The sequence below is a fragment of the Lactuca virosa genome, chromosome 3 (genome assembly GCF_052849685.1).
Source record: "Lactuca virosa cultivar CGN04683 chromosome 3, Lactuca_virosa_CGN04683_v6, whole genome shotgun sequence".
NCBI lineage: Eukaryota > Viridiplantae > Streptophyta > Magnoliopsida > Asterales > Asteraceae > Lactuca > Lactuca virosa.
The window spans coordinates 343912007-343935374 of NC_136428.1; the positions used below are offsets into that span (position 1 = coordinate 343912007).

The following is a 23368-nucleotide window of genomic DNA, read 5'->3' on the forward strand; positions in this document are numbered from 1 at the left end:
CGTACTCATCTTTTGAATCAAGTTCAATGGTTGGTCCATGTTGTAGGTTTAAACATGGTGTTTTCTTTTCTACAAGTCACTTCATTTCAGCTGATGTGGTATGACTTGAGGTCGACACTAAGAATGCAGACCAAAAATGTGTTTTCTTGAGGGAAGATGGTAAATGTAGGTTAGTGACGTAATATGAAAGTTATAAGCATATTTATTGAGACCTTTGACGACAATAAGTTGGCTTGCAGAAGGATATGTGGAAAAACTGATTTTCCCCAATGTAGGAGGGCATACGAGGGGCTTTCTAACAAAGTCTATGCGACGGGAACTAAGACATGAATCAAATCTATTTGCTTTTGAAACCATAAGAATGTCTGTCATCAATTTATCAAAACTTGGACTATACGAGCAAACTAAGGTAAACATCATGGAGCATTTCTCTAATATACTCTAATCAAATAACATAAACATCATGGAGCATTTCTCTAATATACTCTAATCAAATAACATAAGGGCAACAAAGCAAAACCATTAAAGATATTTGCAAAAAAAAAAAAAAAAAATCAAATATGGACCAAATAATGCGAATAATGATACACGATAAGGACCGAATTTGTAAAATCAGTCTTTTAAATATATAAAGTTATATGTAAATTTTATCTTGTACGGTACATGCTGCATAGTGCATACTCCATTTATTTACACAAACACTACCAGTTTTAGGGTTTGGAATTTTCGCATCTCCATCGATGGCAGAAGTGATGGACACGCCGGTCGATGCAGTGGAACGTCGTAGTAGCCGAGAGCGCAAAGATGAAGACGGAGAAGGCAATGACGACGGCGAAGACAATAACAAGTCCGCCGGAATCGAGAACCCAGATGCTGCTTCTTCTCCACCACCGCCACTGCCTCCTTCACGCCGCAATGACCGTGATTCCAGAGAGAGAAGAAACGATGAAAGGGATCGGGACACTGACCGTCCACCTAATCGTCGTTCCGATTACTATGAACACCGTAATCGCTCTCCTCCTGGGCCACCTCCCAGGGATTATAAGCGTCGTGCTGCTAGCCCTAACTCTCCTCCGCCTCCCTATCGGGACCGACGTGGTGGCGGTCACTCCCCTCCACCCCGGAGGTCACCTCCATTTCCTCCTTTTAAGCGGTCTCGTAGGGATGACGGTGGTTACGATGGTCGCCGTGGAAGTCCTCGCGGAGGTTTCGGACCTGGCGATAGAAGGTCCGTAAATTGTTTCCTTGTTTTTTCACTTGTTTTACTGCATTTTTTTGGAAGCTGTTATCATAGGATGCATATTATCACCATATATGATTCTGATTTTAGTCAGTCAGCCAGGACTTATCCTTTCCTATAAATTGGATGATTAGGCTATATGTTAATTTCTGGAGGCTTGCTAATTGCTTTTATTATGCTCCCTCTTAACATTTAGTAAAGTTTTGTAATATCTATTATGTTTCTGCTAGTAGTGCTTTTTCCAGGTCTGAGCTTATTTTGGGGATATTTTGGCCTTGTCATGTATCTCACTCTTTTCCCCACATGATTTAAGTAGTGTTTGCAACAATTTGTGAAGAGATGCAGCAGTTTGATGCAGGGGGTTATGGATAAATTGATTGTGAGCGAGAGTATCACCCACCCTTTCAAAATAATTGATAGTGAGTGTGAGTGAGAGTATTTCTCGATCTTTTCTAAATACCTGATTGTGAGCGAGAGTATCACTCCATCCATTCTAAATAATTGATTGCAAGCTAAAGTAATACTCCATCCGTTCTAAATTACAGGAGCACTTTCATGGTATGAACAATATAATACACAGGAAAGTGCTCTTATAATTTGGAAGGGGGGAGTATTAATTGGAGGTGAGGATAGAAGCTGAAAAAGGAGGCACTGATGATGTTTAGTAATGGGGAGACATGTCCTCACTTGAAATATGAAGCAGATTCCCAGTGTTGAGTTCTTGATTGGATTGAATATGTCTCCAATTTAAAGTATGGAATGCTACACTCCAGACCAATTACAAATACCTTAAACCACTGGATATTAAAATTTTAGTAGCTCTAAGGTGCTTATTTTCCCCATTAACTGCTGTTTGGATAAAGTGTTGTTTTGGATAAATAATGTAAAAAATGTTTGAGAAAAAGATGGCACCTTTGGGAAAATTGAAGGAAAAGTAAAGGAGGGTAAATTTGTAAAAAGTTAACTCTTTTCCTCTTAAAAGAGAAGTATAGAATTCCACCATGCTTTATGATAGTATAGCTTCCAATATTGGCAGGTTGAATCATATATTTTGAAAGGCATGTGGTCTGTTGTGGTCATGTGACTCGACTCCCACATAAGCTTTTTAGTGAAAAAGTAGCAAAAGTACATTTCTTTCTTCTGTAAGTGCATTGCTTTCTATTTGGGATGCAAATTGCAATAAACAAAATGACTGTATCATTATCTGGGAAAACTTATTTAACTGAAACACCTATTTTCGTAGTTGTTGTTTGGAAATCCTAGAAAATTCTTTTGGCCTAGACGATCTACCATAGTTTGAACATGCTAGTTTCTTTTTGAGCATCTGATTAGTATTCAACTTATTTATCAGCAAGGTCATGTGGTCAAACACATTTGAGAAAATATGAAAATATTAGATTACTAGGTTATATCTACTTGATCTTCCCAGTGGTCAAAATTAGTTATAAGACAGTTGCTTTCAGTGACTTATAGCATTTTACTAATCAAACTTTGTTCAGACCACATCTATAGTAAAAATACTGGTCAGTACTAACTTCAGTATTTCACTTTTGTGAGACGAGATAAAACGAATTCTTCTTATCTGTGAAAGCACACACACATAACTATATATGTTGTATATAATCATATGAAATGCATTTTAGCTTAAAGACACAGTTGCTTGAAAATCTTTGTTTGGTTCACTCAATATTGTTTATTGTTGATACAGGTTTGGGTATGAGTATCCTGGTGGCTATGAGCGTGATATGGGCGGCAGGCCAGGCTATCCTGATGATAGGCCCCGTGGTAGGTATGGTGGGCGCTCATCTGGTGGGTACCAAGGTGGTCCATCTGGTAAGCACCAATTTTGTTCATCAGCTCCTATCAGAATTATTAAAATATAACTAAGCTTGATGTTTTGCTGTTAGTATGTTAGTTTTCACTATAATGGGTACTTTGTTTATGTAAATACGCTAACTTTAAATCAATATAATAATGAAATTCCATCCTGTTCTTATTTTTCATGGAGTTGTTGATTGTGAAAATGTGTACTCACTACATACAAGTTCATATTGTATGGAATTCAGCATGCAATTTGTTTAGATAATTTCGTCTTTTATTTTTAAGTTTTATCAGCATTTTTCTGCTTTTGCAGATTGGGATTCGGCTCGTGGGGGTTACAATGATCATGGCAATACACATAGGTGAGCATCATAGAATGGAATGAAAAATTGCTATATAACCCACTTTTATCTATGTAACTTTTAGTGACGCAAATGTTTTTTTTTAGTTTTATTTTTATTTTTTTATTTTTTATAAGTTTTATGATTGTGATTAAATTAAATTTTATTTTCTAAAATGATTTGAAAAAAATAGATTTTTGTTATAACCTTATTTGGGTTTTAGCCTGCTTTTACTATGTTTGAACTTTACTTTAAAGTTAAAACTGTACGTTTTATTTACATATAATATAAAAAGTTCATATGAAAATTCATTCTATTGGCATAGATTAATCAAAGTTGATCAAATATAATAGCTCAACTAAACATGTAGTTTCTTTTTGGGGAGAGGTTAAGTTAGATGACAACATTTAAGTTAAATACCGCAGTATTATACGTAATGTTGACATAAACTAAAATAATACATTTTGACTCTGTTTTGAAGCTATAGAATCACTAGATTGGGACATACACTTGTAAAATGTTTTAAGACATAACTAATAATACAGTTTTTGGCTGTTAGAAGATATTATAGTTTAAAGTTTTTGACAAATATACCCTCTTCAGCATGCTTTCTTACTACTTGCATGTGAATTTGACCTTTCAATTTGACATTTCAGAGAAGGATTGATGTCTTATAAGCAGTTTATTCAGGAGCTTGAAGATGATGTTCTGCCATCAGAAGCTGAACGCAGGTATAATAAGTGTACTCATATTAAAGTACATTGCCTTTTCTTGTGCATTAGGTTGTTGGTTGTTGAAGACTTATTTTTCTGTAGGTATCAAGAATACAAATCAGAATATATATCAACTCAGAAACAGGCTTATTTTGATGCTCATAAAGGCGAAGATTGGTATTTTTTTGCTTCTTTTCTCTCTTTCTTCAAATTTTCATTAATTTTAGCCCTTTCCGTTCTGATGCTTGTGTTTATATGTAGGTTGAAAGACAAATATCACCCCACAAATTTGCTTGCTGTTATTGAAAGGTGCGCCTTTTTGTATTAGAAGAAGCTCATTGTAACAAATTAAAGGATCTTTATTCTTGTAAATCAATTTGGTGGTGTTTGATATGATGAAATCAGGGAAGGAATGGAATTATTCATTCCATAGCTATCAAAAAGATCTGTTTTTTTTGACCGATGGAATGGAATGGACCATTCTTGAAGGAATGGGATTCCTTCCATTTTGTTAATTTCATTCCATAGTCATGGGATATATTTTTTTTCATTCCGTCATGGAATGGAATGAAAATCAGTATAACCGATTTTTATGACACAATATTATTATATTACATTTTAATTTTTGAAAATAACGAAAAAATATTATATGGGGTTTAATGAGTTTTATTATGTTTAATTTTCTTTAAATAAAATTACTAAAGTTAAAATGTCGAGTATCTCAACAAATGCTAGCGTACATCTTATTAAATATAACAACTCATTCCATATGTTTTTTTTTTTTTCTCTTTAATAATTATTTGCAAGCGTTTCCTTTTCCAGGAGAAATGAATCTGCTCGAAAGCTAGCCAAGGAATTTATACTCGACTTACAAAACGGCTCCTTGGATTTGTAAGAAAACCCACCATCTTACCTCCTTCAAATTGTCTCTTTTACCCTTCAAACAATAAAACCACTAACATCTCATTAAAATCAAACAGAGGACCCGGTGTCACCGCTTCATCTTCAAACAAAACTGGTCAAACAAGCAACCCCAATTCCGAAGACGAACAAGATCCGGGCGGCAAAAGAAAGCGGCATGGGCGGAAAGATTCCGACCCATTCTCACCAAAAGCCCACCCAATCAGCTCCGAGCCCAGAAGAATTCAAGCCGATGTTGAACAAGCCCTAGCCCTCGTGAAAAAACTCGATTTGGAAAAAGGAATCGAAGATAACATATTATCAAGAGGCGATTCCGATCGATCACACAGAGATAGATCTCACGGCGGTGGTTCCGGTGGTCCGGTGGTGATCGTACGTGGTGCAGCCGCCGTGAAAGGTCTTGAGGGTGTTGAGTTACTTGACACACTCATTACTTATCTTTGGCGGATTCATGGTTTGGATTATTATGGTATGACTGAGAAAAGTGAACCCAAGGGATTCCGACATGTTCGGCCGGAATCGAAGAATTCCGATGCGAAAACGAACGGAATGGAATGGGAGAAGAAGCTGGAAACACGTTGGGGGGAGAGATTGAAGGGTCAGGATCCGTTGGAGGTGATGACTGCAAAGGAAAAGCTTGATGCTGTTGCAGCTGAGTCGTTGGATCCGTATGTGAGAAAAATTAGGGATGAAAAATACGGGTGGAAATACGGGTGTGGGGCTAAGGGTTGCACGAAGCTGTTTCATGCTGCTGAGTTTGTTCATAAACATTTGAAGCTGAAGCATCCGGAACTTGTGATGGAAGTGACTGCTAAAGTTCGTGAAGATATATATTTCCAGAATTATATGAAGTAAGTAGTTTTTTTGAAGATTTTTTTTTTGATATTTGTATCCTTTTTGGAATGTTGTGGTGATGAAAGTGTTTGAAATTTACAGTGATGAAGATGCACCTGGTGGGATACCTATTATGCAGCCTTCTCAACCGGTATGCTTTTTATTTATACTATACTGCCATGTTTATTAATATATTTGCTAGAAGGTTGGAATCTGATTGAAAGGAATCATAATCTGTTACACTTTTGGTTCAAAAGAAATGGAGTGGAATTCAATAAATAAAAATTACAAATATTATTTAGATTTGACAAAATTTTGTTGGGCAAATGTTAGTAAACCTAAAATATTTATACAGTTTTTTAAAAAGCCACTAGGGTCTGGGTTTTATACGTTTTAAATTAAGCCAAATATCTGGGGTTCTTCATCTTTGCGGTAACTGGTTATTTTGATTAGGTAGAGAGTAAATAAAATAAAATTGTTTCTTATGGGAAAATTTGGACCATAGTTGCTTTCCTGAAAAACCAGCTAAAACCTCTCAGACATTATCTCTTATATGTTTATAGTAAACATGTCTAACTTGATTTTTCTTTTCTTTTGTTTTTATTTATCTTATAAGTTAATAAGTGTATGTATTATAACTTTTTTTTATTGGGGTCTTTTAATTAATGGTTAATTGCAAGAAATAGCGACTTAATTTTGTTTATTTGTTTATTATAGCATCCTACATTCATTTATTCCTGTTACAGCTTTGTAATTGAAAAATCTACCCGATTATAGCAATGTTATCCAAAAACAAAGCAATTTTCACTGCTACAATTGAATAGTCTTTTCAAATACAATGCTATAATTGGGTAGAATTCTCAACGTACAGTTTTTATAATAAGAACATACACCGGAAACTCAATGTTGCTATTTCCGTTTCCATCAGAATCCGCGAAACAAACACGCCCTAATGTTTCTCTTTAAAACTAATTGATATCATGGATTGGAATCTCGAATTCCAATCCCTTTGTTTCACATGAGTGCTGTGTTCCATATTGTTTAATAATGAGATACTGAAATGTGTTTACAGAAGGATAGGCCACAGAGGCGTAGGCCGGGAATGGAAAATCGACTGAAAGACGACCGACGGAGAGACAATGATGGCAGAAATAATGGTGGTGGCGGTGAAAGATTTGATAGGGGGGAGAATCCAGAGTCAATGGACTTTCAGGCCAACAATGATGGTGGTGATGATGACCAGATGTTTGATTCTTATGGTGGACAAGGCCTTCATGCACCATTCCCTTCCGACATTCCTCCACCTCCTGTATTGATGCCTGTACCTGGTGCTGGGTAAGACCTCATCTCCATTTCGTTAAATGCCTTTATTTATTTGTTTATTTAACATTTCTTTCATTTTTTTCTCATACAACATTGTACTTGAAAAATTCCACCCAGTTATACCACTATTATCCTAATATAAAGTCATTTTTACTGCTATAGTTGGGTAGAATTTTTACGTACAATCGTCATTAGAAACAAGTTGATAAAATATAATGCTATAGTTCGGTAGATTTCTCAAAGTACAATGTATTAAATATATATATTTTTTATCAATAGAATATTGTAAGAGAACAAAATAGAAGTAGGATGCTATACTTGAAAATAGGTTAATATTTCTTGTATTTCCAGTTGGTTGCCTGTATTCATTTTATTATTATTTTAAGGAAAGAAGTAAGTAACAACATACTTGGGTTTTTTTTGTTAGCGTGATATAATCACTTTCATTTCTTACTAGTTCACTATTATACTTTAAAAAATCTACCAAATTGGGCAGGGTTTCAAAGTACAATGTCCCAATAAGAAAAAAATGAAAATATAATGCTATAGTTGGGTAGATTATTCAAAGTGCAACGTGTTAGTGTTACTAAGAAAAATCTGACTTCTGACAATACAATGCTGTAATAGGAAGAAGATGCTATAATAAACAAAAATGTCCAAGTGCGTTACTGTTTCTTGCAATAAGTTTTAATCATCATCATCATTCTTATTAAAATTATTATGGTATTATCGTCGTTGTTGCTAGGGTTAGATGCAAGATATAGCAAATGTACTTTCATATATTTTTGTATTATAGCATCTTTACTGTCTATTACAGCAACGTACTTCCATTTTTTTTTCTTATTAAGGCATTGTACTTGGTAAAATCTGCTTAGTTATAGCAATGTAGTTTCAAATATTTTTGTTAATAACACATTGCAGTTTGAAAATCTTCCCAATTATAGCATTAGCACAGAAAATTGTTTTGCATACGGATGATATTGCTATAGTTGGGTTTTTTCAATATATAAGGATGTAATAGGAAGAAATATAAGTAGGAGGAAGTACGTTGCTATTTCATGACCCGTTTTGTTGGTAGTGTGTTTTAACAATCTATATAATCGACAGTCCTTTGGGTCCGTTTGTCCCTGCTCCTCCTGAAGTTGCAATGCGGATGCTGCGGGACCAAGGCGGCCCTTCCCCCTTTGAAGGCGGCGGCGGCGGTGGCGGTAGAAACGGGCGGAGTGGGCCCCAGATGAGCGGTCCAGCCCCTATAATTGCTTTGCCTCCATCTTTCAGACAAGATCCTCGTCGTTTACGAAGGCAAGTTCTTTTATCATAAATAAATTATGTTATGTCCTAAAACATACTTCTCTTGATTTTCTTATCATAGCATCCTACTTTCATTTCTTAAAAAGTTATCTCAAAGTACAGTGTTGTAATAAGAAAAAAATGGGTAGTTATTTCAAATTAGACTTGAATAGGATGGAGTAAATATTGTTAGTCATTTGAAATGTGTGTGCAGCTACCAAGACCTTGATGCGCCAGAAGATGAGGTGACAGTGATAGACTACAGGAGTCTCTAGACCAAAAAGCAAAGCAGCAGATAGTTTGAGTTTCTTAAGATATGATGGATGACAAATGAATTAATGCCATTTGGCAAATCCAACGATGAAGACACAAAGTTTGTATTTTTCGTTTGTTGGTAAACAAAAAAATTTGTAGTGGATATGTAAAATTCGATTTTGCCCCAAACACTTTCCGAGGGAAAAAGAAGAAGATGTTTTTTTTTTTTGGGTTCATTGGATGGTTTATTTTAGGGTTTTTATGGTTATTGATGAATTATATGATAATTTTGATATTTGACACCGATTTCTCTTTGTTGAATTTCAAAACTTGATTTGTTGGGGGTTTCTGAATGGGGTTAAATGCATGCAATCGTGTCTTGGGTTATGTTACTTTTATATGTACTAGTTGTGATACCTGTATATTATACGGGTTGATTAAAACAAAATGTTAAATACAAATGATTAAATGGAAAGTTTATTTGAATTTGAAATTTGAAATAAGTAAAATTATGAAAAAAAAACATGAAAAAATTAAATTAAAATTATGTGTTTAGTTGTCAGACCCGTGTATTAAATGTGTTAATTATAACAAAATGTTAAATACCAAGGTTTCAATTGTAAATTTATTTAAAATTAAAATTGAAGTTTTAAATTCGAAATTTAAAATTTGAAACTAATATAGTTATTATGTTATTATGGTATGTTTAATTTATAGAAACTAAATTAATGATATATTAAAAAATGAAAAATGAATTAAATGACAAGTGGAAAATAAATATCTCAAAATTATGACAAAATGACATGTGGTATAATGATGAGAGAATGACATCTGACAAAATTATTTTCATTTATTAGGTAGGATAAATAATAATAACTATCCTAACATCGAAACAGGACCCAACATATTTATGTTAAAAATATTTGAAGTTTTGGGTTCATGTTTATGCTGTGAATACCTTAAAAAAAGTATAAAACTGATTCGTTTCAATTTTGTTTTGGACCAATTTGTTCGCATTAAAAGTACAAAAAATGTATTTATGATTTTAGACAAAAACATGTATTTGGATATTACTGAAATCCGAAGAATAAATCATTTTTTTTGAGAAAATGTTCGGTTTTTATTGAAATCTATGAAAAAGTTACTTACAGAAGAGACATAAATAGCAAATGCATGCGAAAAGGAGTATGATACAAGATCAATGTGTCAATAAAAACCAAACATAAATTATATCACTGTAATCCAAATTCCAAAATGTCCTTGTCCGAACTTGTGATCATCTATGTAAATAGATAATAGATAAAAGCTGAGTCGTCTTATATATATATATATATATCTTATAATCATATCATATGTCGCCACTTTTTAAGAAAAAACTAGGGAATTAACTATTTTGCTTCAATTTTCAAGATCTAATTTTACAAACAGCCACAAATCTAGCCCAATTTCTTAAGCATTTTTTTTAAGCATTTTTTTACAAACAGCCACAAATCTAGCCCATCTGAGGAAGCAGCAGATGGAGAAGAAGGCGATGGCCCATGGGTTAAGTTAAACATAACAATCAGTTAAAATATAGTGAAAATAACAAATCTAGCCCAATTTCTTAAGCATTTTTTTTTTAAAAATTAACCAAAAAAGTAGAATTTCCACATAATCACCAATTTTGCAGTGTCCATGTGAAAAAAATACCTGAAATAATGTTGTTTCAATTATTTTTTAAAAAAGTTTGTACTGTTCACTACGACTTAAGAAAATAAAAATAAATCATTATTACGAAATTCATGTGCTGTAAAATTGTTCATATTTTGTGAAGTTTTCTTTATGGTACGATTATTCAACTATCATTTCCACAACAAAATAGAGTTTTATATTCTTAAGTTTAGAGAGATTTCACAAAAAATATAGTGTAAAAGAATAAAAATAAAAATATAACCCCCAATGGAGGAATCAATCACATTGGTAAAGTCTATTTCACAGTATGTCCTGCCTGACACGCACCCACAATAGCTTCCATGAACTCATCTTCAAACGAGGATAATGCCACTGTATCTTGCTTCTGGGAGCACCAAGTGATGATAGGTGAGTCACCAATGTAGAAAACATGTCCTGTTGTACTTATGTCATCATCACCATCAACATTATGACTGCTATCACTGTAACCTAGCAATCTTAAATCTTTACTTCATTTGAACATTATCCTAAATGATGTTGTCCCACGTAGATATCAAAGAATTTGCTTAATAACACGTGCATGAGATTCTCGTGGACTTTGCATGTAACGACTAACTACTCCAACCAAATATGCTAAATCTAGACGTGTATGCAAGAGATATCGTAAGCAACCCACTAGTTTTTAATAATGGGTAGTTTCAACTTCAGGTTCATCTTCGCCTTTAAGATTTTTTAGCCCTGGGTCCATTGGACATTGAGTTGCATTACATTCTTGCATGCCTGCTTCTTTTAGAATTTTCATGGCATAACTTTCTTGTTTCACCTTCACACAACCATTTTCTTGCAATACTTCAATACCCAAGTAGCAAGTTAGTTCACCAAGGTCTGACATACACACACTTCTGATGGGTTTTGAGCACTATAACACACCTATGGTGCACATACAACCCTAATGCTTTTGATCTAGGTTTTCTCAAGCTATACATGCAATTTTAATTATCCAAAGCATAAACCCTAACTAGCATACAATTTTGAGATTTACAATATAAAACAAGTTAGATGAATACCTCTTTGTTGTAGCTTGTAGATCTTGGCCTTTTACGAGCTTAGTACCTCAAATGCGATACCTCTAATAAGTCAAAAACATCAAGAACAATGGAGGATTATGAGAGAGAGGCTAGGAGGCACCAAAAATCGGCTAGGGTTTCTTCTTAGAAGCATTGGCCGATTTTGGGAGTGCTAGGGTTTCTATTTATAATGTAGGATCCTTAGGGTTCTAACTTGGAAACCCTAATTCACTTGCTTAGGCCTTAAGCAATCCAATAACCCATATGATAGGCCCTTGGACAAAATCTTCATGGACCCTCACATAGATTTCGTCCATCCCTAATCAATATGGATCATTAGCCCAAACTATAAGTATTACTGATTTACCTAATCAGTCCCTGTTAATTTAATCAGTCTTGTTTGATCACTAAATTAATTCCAAATTAATTCCTAATCAATACCAATTAAATATATGGTTTCTCAATTAATATATTATTCTTATAATATATTAATAAATCACAAATAATCTCTTTCTCGAATATCCATCCTATCAAATTGCTATGGTAAAGGCAACCCAAAAGGACCATGCTACTATCGGGTCAAGTACATACCAATTATAGTTATGGGCTTAGACACCTAATCCAACAGTCTCCCACTTGGATAAGTCTAATAACTATAACTGCCAATGTAACTTCAAATCCGATTAGCAATCGTAGCTCTCAAAAGCCGCTGTCGAACTATGACCTAGTCTATGACGCGTCCTTTAGATAAGGGATCATACAATCCTCTGTCTTCAAGATATCGTGTGTACAAAGACATGGAATAAAGTCATACTCATTGTCCAACTGTTTGTTTCCTGATTTGAACACATCAATTGAGTCCTGACCGGGCCCGACACATAAATCAAAACAAAATCATAAAGGGGCCCAAGATATCGCTTTTAATCCTCTCAGGATAAAAGGAACATATAAACTTCGACTTATATGCTTGTACTAATTACTTGTTAAATTATACACAACAATACGTTTTATAACATCAAGTTACTGATGCGTTTTCGTACTATCAATGCACAATCAAGTAGTAATCAACAACTCATATATCTTGGTTTGAAGACTATACGATATTATCGTCTCACAATCACTCGTGATAAATTCCATGAAGTGATTCATATGAGAGTGGCTTTAATCCAATACTCAAATCCTTATTTCAAGAGCACTCATGAACGTTGCAGCAAACCTTTTCTATGTCTAAACACCTTAGACAATCTACAAGCCAATTCATGACAATCTAACCTCATAGCTTACTTCCAAAGTATGATTAACTGTGGATAGTTTTAATAATCATATTATTCTGGAAGTCAAAACATGCAAAAGTGAAACACAAAATAAATAATTGACAAAAGACAGTAAACTTTACTTATAAATAAAACTCTTATTACTTAATCATCAAATGTCAATTACATTTATTTATTACAAGTTTCTAATTGTTTATCTAATCACTAAAACTAATATCGTCCCTTAGGCCAATGCTCCTAGCATGCTGCAAATGCTTAACCCTACTCATTCCCTTCATAAGGGGATCTGCTGGGTTATCCTCTGACGATACCCTCTTCACTACGAGGAGTCCCTCTTCTACTCGATGTCTTATGAAGTGATATTTTCTGTCGATGTGCCTGGATCTGCCATGATCCCTTAGTTCCTTTGTTAAGGCGACCGCACCCTCGTTATCACAGAAAATCTCCATATGCTCCTTTATAGCTGGTACAACTCCAAGGCCTCCAATGAAGTTCTCTAGCCATATTTCCTCATTCGACGCTTCGCTTGCTGCTATGTACTATGATTCGCACGTTGAATTAGCTACAGTCTCCTACTTGGAAATTTTCCATGTTACTGCTCCTCCATTTAGGGTAAATACCCAGCCCGACTGAGAGCGGAAATTATCTCTGTCGGTCTGAAAGATGGCGTCACTATACCCTGTCACTCTCAAGTTATCACTCCCACCGAGGGTAAGGACCCAGTCCTTAGTCCTTCGTAGGTACTTAAGAATGTTCTTTACTGCTATCCAGTGAGCTCTACCAGGATTCCCTTGATATCGACTAACCATGCTCAAAGAAAAAGCTACATCAGGGCGAGTACATGTCATAGCATACATGATCGAGCCAACGGCGGAAGCATATGATACTCGACTCATTTATGCTATTTCGGCATCAGTACTCGGACTCTGAGTATTACTCAGTTTGGTATTGCTTTGGATAGGCAATTCTCTTTTCTTGGAATTCTCCTTGTTGAAACGTTTCAACACCTTGTCCAAGTAGGTACTTTGACTAAGTCCTATTAGTCTTTTACTCTTATTTCTCAATATCCTTATCCCAAGAATGTAAGCAGCTTCCCCGAGGTCCTTCATAGCGAAACACTTCCCAAGCCAGGACTTAACTTCCTGCAAGGTTGGAACATCGTTTCCTATGAGTAGTATGTCATCCACATACAACACCAGGAAGCTAATTATACTCCCACTAGCCTTGACATATACGCATGACTCATCCTCGCTTCTCGAAAAGCCAAACTCTTTGACTTTCTCATCGAAATAAAGATTCCATCTGCGAGAGGCTTGCTTTAATCCACAAATGGATTTCTTAAGCTTACACACTCTATTAGGGTACTTCGCATCTACAAAACCCTCTGACTGATTCATGTAAACATCCTCAGCCAACTTCCCATTAAGGAAAGCGGTTTTGACATCCATTTGCCATATTTCATAATCATGAAACCTAACTATGGCTAGCATAACCCTTATAGATTTGATCTTCGCTACTGGTGAGAAGGTCTTGTCATAGTCAACTCCAGGAGTTTGAGTAAAGCCCTTCGCAACCAATCACAACTTATACGTGTGTACTTTCCCATCCATGTCGGTCTTCTTCTTGAAGATCCACTTGCACCCGACCGTCTTACGACCTGGTACATTTTCAACCAAGTTCCAAACTTGATTGTCATGCATGGACTGAATCTCGTTGTCCATTGCCTCTTTCCACTTCGCAGACTCTTGTCCCGCCATGGCTTCCTTGTAGTTATTAGGTTAATGCAAATTTACCAGTGTACTATTACTGATAAACGTATCACCTTCACTTGTTATATGAAAACCATATAACACAGGTGGAACACTAACTCTACTGGAACGTCTCAGAGGTAAGGACTCGTCAACTGGTTCAATAGGAGTCTCATCCTCAGGTTGAGTGCTAGTGTTAGAGGTTCATTCATCGCTTGACTCTTGAAGCTCTTTAAGGTCAATTTGCCTCCTACTATCCTCTTGGCATATGAGTTCTCTTTCACGAAAGACACCCCTTCGCGCTACGAAGACCACGTTCTCACTAGGTCTATAGAACAAATATTCAAAGGATTTCTGTGGGTAGCCGATGAAAATACAATGCTCACTACGAGGTTTGAGCTTGTCGTGAGTCTCTCATCTTACGAAAGCCTCGCAACCCCAAACCTTGATATGTGCTAATGAGGGAACCTTCCATGTCCATATCTCGTGAGGTGTTTTTGCAACCTTCTTAGTTGGGACTAGATTAAGGATATGGGTGGCAGTCTCTAAGGCATACCCCCATAATGAGATAGGTAACAAAGCTCGAATCATCATGGAACGAACCATGTCCAACAAGGTTCGATTGCGCCTCTCAGCTACACCATTAAGTTGTGGTGTCCTAGGTGGCGTCAATTGTGAAACAATTCCACATTCCTTAAGATACTCGTGGAATTCGATACTAAGATACTCACCACCTCTATCAGATCTAAGCATCTTTATCTTCCTGCCCAATTTATTCTCCACTTCTTGCTTAAACTCTTTGAACTTTTCAAAAGTTTCTGACTTATGCTTGATTAAGTAGATATACCCATATATGCTATAATCATCAGTAAAAGTCACGTAGATACGATTCGCATCCCTTGTGGTAGATCTGAAAGGTCCACACACATCTGTATGTATGAGATCCAACAAACCCTCACCCCTTTCACAAGAACCAGTGAAGGGTGACTTGGTCATCTTTCCAAGCAAACAAGACTCACACGTGTCATCTGACCTAAGGTCAAAAGACTCCAACACTCCATCCTTTTGGAGTTAGGCTATGTGCTTCTTGTTGACATGTCCAAGACGACAATGCCATAAACATGCTTTGTCTAGACCATTAGACGAATCAATGTGTAACACATCATTTCCTAAGTTATCAACAACCATCACAGTTTCATACACTCCATTACAAGGCAATGCTTCAAAATAAAGAGTACCATTATAGAAATCATTAATAGAACCAATTTCATTATTAAACAAAAATCTAAAACCTTGTCTGTGCAAACCATGAAAGGAAATAATATTTCTTGTCATCTCTGACGAGTAGCAACAATTATTCAATTCTAACCCTAACCCACTACTAAGCACTAAAGAATAAACTCCAATCTTGGTGACAGGCGACAATTTCCTATTTACCATGACCAGGTTCATCTTCCCATGCTCCACATCCCTACTTCTTCTTAGACCCTGCAAATCAGAACAAATATGAAAACCACATCATGTATCAAGGACCCAAGAATTAGCATGTGATGAGTTGTTAGATTGAATAGTGTAAATACCTGCGAAGGTGGGCTTTATCTTCCCATCCTTAATGTCCTACAAGTATTTAGGGCATCTTCGTTTCCAATGCCCTTTTTCATGACAACGGGAGCACTCTGCTTCCTTTGGATTGGATGAGGGAGTAGTAGAACCACCTTTGGACCCACTTGAAGAGGATCCATCATGAGACTTTCCTTTGTGATTCTTTGAAGGAGCTTTCCTTTTCTTCCCTTTCCCATGTCCAATTGCCAGGACTGGGGAAACAACAGCAAGAGTGGGTACAACAGACTTGCCTTTTAAACTACTTTCAGCAGTTCTCAGTAGGCCTTGAAGCTTGCTTAGAGTGACTTCCTCCTTGTTCATATGATAAGTCATCCTGAAATGATCATAACAAGGTGGCAAAGAGTGTAGGATAATGTCAATAGCCAACTCTTCGTCAAAATTGACATTCAACTTTAGCAAGCGGTCCACATATCTTTGCATCTTTTGCAAGTGGGCCGTGATGGACTCTCCATCCTTCATTTTTGTTGGTATCATGTAGGCAATGATCTCATACATTTCTTGTCGAGCACTTTGACGGTACCTTTCCATCAAGTCTTGGTGCATCTCGTAAGGCCAGAAGTCCTCGTAGGACTTCTGAAGCTCAGAAGTCATAGTAGCTAGCATGATACACGACACCTTTGCCGCGTCCTTCTCATGAGCCGTGTACTCAACCAGTTGCTCAGGAGTAGCAGTTTCTTCATTAATCTCCTTCAGCTCTTTGTCGAGGACATATTACTTTTCCTTGTATCGAATGGCCATGCGAATGTTTCGAATCCAATCGTTGAAATTTGACCCATCGAAAATGACCCTCCCACATAAGTTCATGAGGGAGGAAGAGCCAGAAGAGTTTGAGTTTGAAGCGTTGTTTGAAGTAGACATCTAAAAAAGAAGAACAAGTTTTATTAGATAGAAATTCCTTAATATAACACCCAAATGAAATATTAAGTATAGGACCCAAACATAATAATTCACAACTTAGAAAAGGGATGCCGTAATCTAATTGCAAATTATTTGAAGAGAGGTAAATGACGATTTACCAATTTCACCACCCAAAACCAAAATTTAAAAGAATTAAGTTTTATGAAATTCCTAGTTCTTTGAGATTCATTGAACTTTTCAATGGCATGTTTAATCTCGATTATGCCCTTCAAGTTTGTGATTGGGATATCGAGGATCACAAACAAGGTGTCAATAACCATTCAAATGTGCGTGGTACTCTCGATGTCATTTATCATCTAATCAATGTGCCGATTAGCTACACACGCTCCATTGATCTATGATAATTCTCGAGCTACCCTTCGCCACCCTTTTTAGTCCAAATTAGTGTGTCGGTTAGCCACACACGCTCCACTAACGAGTTGGCAAGGTGCAAAGTGCAATTTCATGGAATAACACCATTTTCACATTTTTCCTAAAGTAACTAAAATTGGGAATTTGTGAAAAACATTTAGTTACTTTTATAATTATTAGTATACTTATTAATGAGAATTAATGTCTTATCCTACCCCTTCGGCTAACGACCCTCCACCAGTCAAGGAAGCGGTGGGTGAGAGTGGACACCCATTCAATCGCCATTTTATAGGCAATTTCCTTATACCCCCTTATAGACCAGCTGTGTGAATGAGGCCTACTAACGGTAAGACTGACTCGTCTTATATATATATATATATATATATATATATATATATATATATATACACACACACACACAGACACACACACATATATATATATATATATATATATATATATATATATATATATATATATATATATATAAGTATTAAGCTTTTAATATTATAATAGTATAAGGGTTAAATTTTAAACTTTTAAAACTCTAGGGTTTAGAATTTAAATATTTCAAAATCAAAAACTTTTAATCTAATTTTAAATTCCAAAATTTGAGGGCAAATTTTGAAACTTTTCAAAACCTCTTAGATCAAATTTAAAACCAATTAAATTAATCATATAATTTATCTTTATCACAAAATTTGACCTAATCTAATTTCATATGGTAAGATAATTCAAATCAAATTCTACAAATAATTAATTTATCACATAATCAAGTAATTATCTTAAAATTTGACAATCATCCTTCAATTGGATGAGGATAATCATTACCTTATCAAAAAAATCGAATTTTATCAGTCAAAACAGTTTATGGTAATGATCCTAATCCAATTCTGGCCAAAATCCCGAAAAATCTGCCAACAGACGAGCCAACTCGTCGAGTCAGGGCATGGACTCGTCGAGTTGGCCCAACTCATCGAGTCCCACTATGGAATCGTCGAGTTCATCAGGCAGAATGTAGATTTCGATTTGCTTCAGCTTTGAACAGTTAACCAATGCATCAATATAATAGAAAACACCCTAAGCTCTGATACCACTGATGGGTTTTTGAGCACTATAACAAACCTATGGTGCACATACAACCCTAATTCTTTGGATATAGGTTTTCTCAAGTTATACATGCAATTTTAATTATCCAAAGCATAAACCCTAACTAGCATACAATTTCGTGATTTACAATATAAAACAAGTTAGATGAATACCTCTTTGTTGTAGCTTGTAGATCTTGGCCTTTTAAGAGCTTAGTACCTCAAATGCGATACCTCTATTAAGTCACAAACGCCAAGAGCAATGGAGGATTATGAGAGAGAGGCTAGGAGGCACCAAAAATCGGCTAGGGTTTCTTCTTAGAAGCATTGGCCGATTTTGGGAGTGTCAGGGGTTCTATTTATAGTGTAGGATCCTTAGGGTTTTAACTTGGAAACCCTAATTCACTTGCTTAGGCCTTAAGCAATCCAATAACCCATATGATAGGCCCTTGGACGAAATCTTCATGGACCCTCACATAAATTTCGTCCATCCCGAATCAATATGGATCATTAGCCCAAACTATAAGTATTACTGATTTACCTAATCAGTCCCTGTTAATTTAATCAGTCTCTTTTGATCGCTAAATTAATTCCAAATTAATTCTTGATCAATACCAATTAAATAATATGATTTCTCAATTAATATATTATTCTTATAATATATCAATAAATCACAAATAACCTCTTTCTTAAATATCCATCCTATCAAATTGGTATGGTGAAGGCAACCCAAAAGGACCATGCTACTATCAGGTCAAGTACATACCAATTATAGTTATGGGCTTAGACACCTAATCCAACAACTTCCTCATTTAACTCTCCATATAGAAATGATGGTTTTATGTCCAAGTGATGTATCTTTCATCCATTCCCGTCTGCCAGAGAAATCAAAATTCTTATTGTCTCAAGACGAGCTAATGGCGAGAATATGTAACATCCCAAAAACCCAAGCTAAAATTTTCATTTTTGAAATAATAAAACTTCCATTTTAACAATATTACATTTAGGGAAATCCATTTGTTCATAAATCATTATTCAAAAATCTGAGTTAACAAGAAGAAAATGCGGAGTCTCAAATCATGAATCTGCTGATGTATGTTTACAGTCCCGCCTTCGCAATCCGATAAGTACCTGCAACATATTTAATCCACAACTCTAAGCACAAAGCTTAGTGATGTAACATCCCAAAAATCAAGATTAAAATTTTATTTTCCAAAACCAATCCCAAAACCGTAATTACTTACAAACATAGTTTCCAATAGTCAAAATCACAAATCAGAGTTCCCCAAAGTCCAATATCATAAAATCCGAAGAATGTGCACGATCAAGCCTTCACCTTGCCCCTATCCTTTGAAGTACCTGAAACCATAACCAACAAACTATAAGCTAAAGCTTTGTGAGTTCCCCTACAGCACCACATACAACCAAACGGCTAACAACATGTATAATATGAGCCTTCAGCCAGACTGGACCGCCTTGCAGGGCCTACAGGCTATCTGGACTGTGACAACCCGAACCTTTTTCTAGTTTCCGTTAATTAATTTCCGTTAATAAAATTTTATTTTATTAGGTTCCGTCAACTTCCTTCGGTTTGGAAAACCATTTAATTATGTATTTTGAGTTCTATATTCGAGTCGGAACCAAAACCACGCGAAATTTCGGGAATTCCTTCGAACAAGACCGAGTTCATGGCCTGACTTGGGTTCATGGCCGTACACCCGTGTACAGCCGTACACTCGTTTACGACCAATGTCGGGTGGACCCCACCATCGACCAACGAAAACCCCTATAAATGCGAGACCTACCCCTCATTTACACTTTTCTGGACGAGCACCCTCTACTTATCTCTCTAGACTCTTGACCGTACACCCTTAAAGCACCTTTATTCTTCCGTAAAACATCGAAAAACACCATTGGGAGTTCATTTTGGAGCACCTAGGACACGTTTTTCATCGATTCCAACACTCTTGTTCTTGAGTGTACGATCGTATACCTTCAAGTTCGTTGACCGTACACTCATTCACGGCCGTACACCTTCAAAGGCCGTACACCCTTCAATAGGCAGTCTACGGCCGTACACGGTTCACAGCCGTACACTCCCTTTCATGGCCGAACACACTCCCTGAGTGGTATATTAGACAGAAAACCCGCTTTGCTCGATTCAATCAAGTCCCGGTAACATCCCTTAATAAAAAACAAGTGTTTTTCTGACACTCTATCTAACGAAATCGTTAATTTAGATACATATATGTATTTAATTGTTATTAGGATTTCGTTAAGTGCCGCACTACAACTCGACGGTCTTCATTTAAGTCCGTTGATTCAGCGCTTGTACACAACTAACAGTGAGTTCATACCCCTACGCTTCTAAGATTTGTAATGTTTTCAGGGGGGGGGGGGGGAATACAAGCCAAACACAAACGATTTTGTGAAACAAAAACAAAAGGATTTCAACGAGTTTAAAACTTATGCAATTAATATAGTAAATGATTTCCCACGTTTTATGAAACATTTAGACATTTTATCCCTTTTGTACTATGCTGAGCATAAGGGATGTTTTCAACTTGAAAACATAATTGCATAGTTTTCAGAACAATTTACAAATCCAGAACAAAACATTTCAAGCAAACTATAGTGGGTATAGTTTGGGGATTTCAATACATAGCTTTTACCGATTCCGATTTCATTCATGGGTAAACATATAAACTATGATCGATTTAGTTTATGATATACACTACTACATGAGTACAACATTTAATAATTATTTAAGTATAATTGTTACCTCATACAGTATACACACGGATTTCAATACAGTAGATCACTACAAGAACTACACGTAAACTAGTTAATACAGAATTGTGAGACTCTACTTCAAAACTGTACCCTTTGGTGTACTGAATTAAATCCTATCATAGTATAACCAGAGTCTCCTGGAGGGAGAGCGTGAGATTTGTGAATAGATCTATTCGGGACTGACAATCCCACACCTGAACTGCTAGCTACAGTTAGGCAGGCATGCCTGGGGTGACAAATGTCATTTAACCGACACTTGAAGAACGTCGAAAAGGTCACTAGGTCATATCAAGCATGGTTATACGACTCACAATAGTATAAACTAACCATTTGTTTACGAGATTTCATTCTTCATTAGTTTTATTTTAATTAATAGAACTACTATACATTACTGGAGGAATTCCAGGGGATACAATACATGGTTTTATTTTAATTAATAAAACTACTATACATACTGGTGGTAGCTCGGGTTTTCAAACAGAACGTACTATACATACTGGTGGTAGCCAGGGTTTTCAAAAGGAACATGCTATACAATGGTTTTTGTACAGAACACATACATACTATGGTTAGTATTAACCAGACATTCAAAATAGTAATTTCCTATGCTACAACAGATTTCAGTAACGAACATACATAGTTAATTCTATAATTACTTAGTTTAAGCATCATGGCCACGTATGGAGAATATTCGATAGACTGTGGAATGTGTGGTTTGCGCCTCATTTCTTGTTCCTTGTTTGGTTGTGGGCTTAGGGAAGATCCACATAGTCAACAGTCTGTTCGATATTGGTTTATACATGGCTAGCATAAACTAAGTAGTCATAGATAGAACTGATATCATCACACTTTCACTAAAGAAAATATTGGATTTTCTTGGAAACGTACATACATTTTAATAGAGTCATCAACAGGTTTTCATTACAAAAACATCGCTTATGAACTCACCAGCTTTATGCTGATACTCTTTTAAAACTGCTTGTATTCTCAGGGAATCAGTAGACAGGTACTTCCTGGAGTTTTGAGAAGACGGAGCGTATAGAGTCACGTCTTTTTCTTTTGATTATACTTTTGATGTGTAAAAGCAAGAATCAAACAGATGTAAACTCTTTTTCATGTATATTCAATGTAATGGTTGTGTTTACTATGATTAGTATGATGCAACTATTGTGATACTACACATGACGTCATCCACCCCCGAACGTTTCCGCCGTTCCGATTTGGGGTGTGACAGATTGGTATCAGAGAAATTGTTTATAGTCAACTAAGTATACCGAACCTTACATGGTATACAACTATAAACACTAAGGGCCGGAGTGCTCTGAACTAAAAGTATACTTTTAAAATATAAGTATTTTTTTAAGAAGTATACAAGTATACATGAGTACCAGAAACAGTGTCATAAGTAGAACAAAACAAAAGTATTTGGATGTTAGACGTTGCGGTTAAACCTGAATAGTTATGTAATCATGTCTGGGATCAATATAGCCTGATCAACTATATTTATTTGAGACATGACCAACATGTGTCTGGGAGTGATCGTGGTGTTGCAGCAAGCCTAAAACTTACCAAACTATATACATCAAGATACCGATAGAACAAAGCATACAACTTAAAATACTATAGGAGTATTTTAGCTAGAGCTGAATACAACATACAGATTCATTCCAAGCGTTGCTACTTATATCTTCCTAGAGATAGTTACTTGCATTAGTAACCTCTCTCTGTCTATCGCTTAGTAGAACACTCTATTTATCAGGATGAGATATTTCTTGTTTCATATCTCTTGATTTAAAAATCTAAGGGATTTACCATCCTCTTCTTCCTGATTATTTTAGAAAAAGATGCCTCCCAGAAAGAGACCCAACAGGAAGAACAACGACCCTCCGCCGCCACCACCTCCTCAGTTCGATCCTGCCATGTTCCAGACAGCAGTTACAGCCGCCGTGACTGCAGCAATGGCCCAAATAAACTCTGGTGGGGCTAGTAGATCTGGAGGTGTTACTTATCCCCAGAATCTCGGCGATCAGGGACATCAAAAGGAGTGTTCCTATAAGGACTTCATGAACACGAAACCCAAATCCTTCGACGACAATG

The 23368-nt window shown here is 36.0% G+C and overlaps 1 protein-coding gene across 1 annotated transcript; it reads left to right on the forward strand.

Annotated features, from left to right (window-relative positions):
- Positions 1 to 665: 665 nt before the first annotated feature.
- Positions 666 to 9052, forward strand: SE (C2H2 zinc-finger protein SERRATE (SE)). The gene is made up of 12 exons (XM_079086725.1): positions 666 to 1228; positions 2949 to 3073; positions 3375 to 3423; positions 4059 to 4133; positions 4218 to 4292; positions 4377 to 4424; positions 4938 to 5006; positions 5096 to 5887; positions 5973 to 6021; positions 6943 to 7205; positions 8301 to 8495; positions 8698 to 9052. The coding sequence occupies exons 1-12, from the start codon at positions 741 to 743 to the stop codon at positions 8756 to 8758; spliced, it is 2289 nt and encodes a 762-aa protein (XP_078942851.1). The 5' UTR covers positions 666 to 740; the 3' UTR covers positions 8759 to 9052.
- Positions 9053 to 23368: the final 14316 nt, after the last annotated feature.

Coding starts and splice junctions, on each gene's coding strand:
- SE (XM_079086725.1), top strand. CDS start 741: ATGGCAGAAGTGATGGACACGCCGGTCGATGCAGTGGAACGTCGTAGT. Junction 1,229..2,948: donor TTCGGACCTGGCGATAGAAG/GTCCGTAAATTG, acceptor TTGTTGATACAG/GTTTGGGTATGAGTATCCTG. Junction 5,888..5,972: donor TATTTCCAGAATTATATGAA/GTAAGTAGTTTT, acceptor TGAAATTTACAG/TGATGAAGATGCACCTGGTG.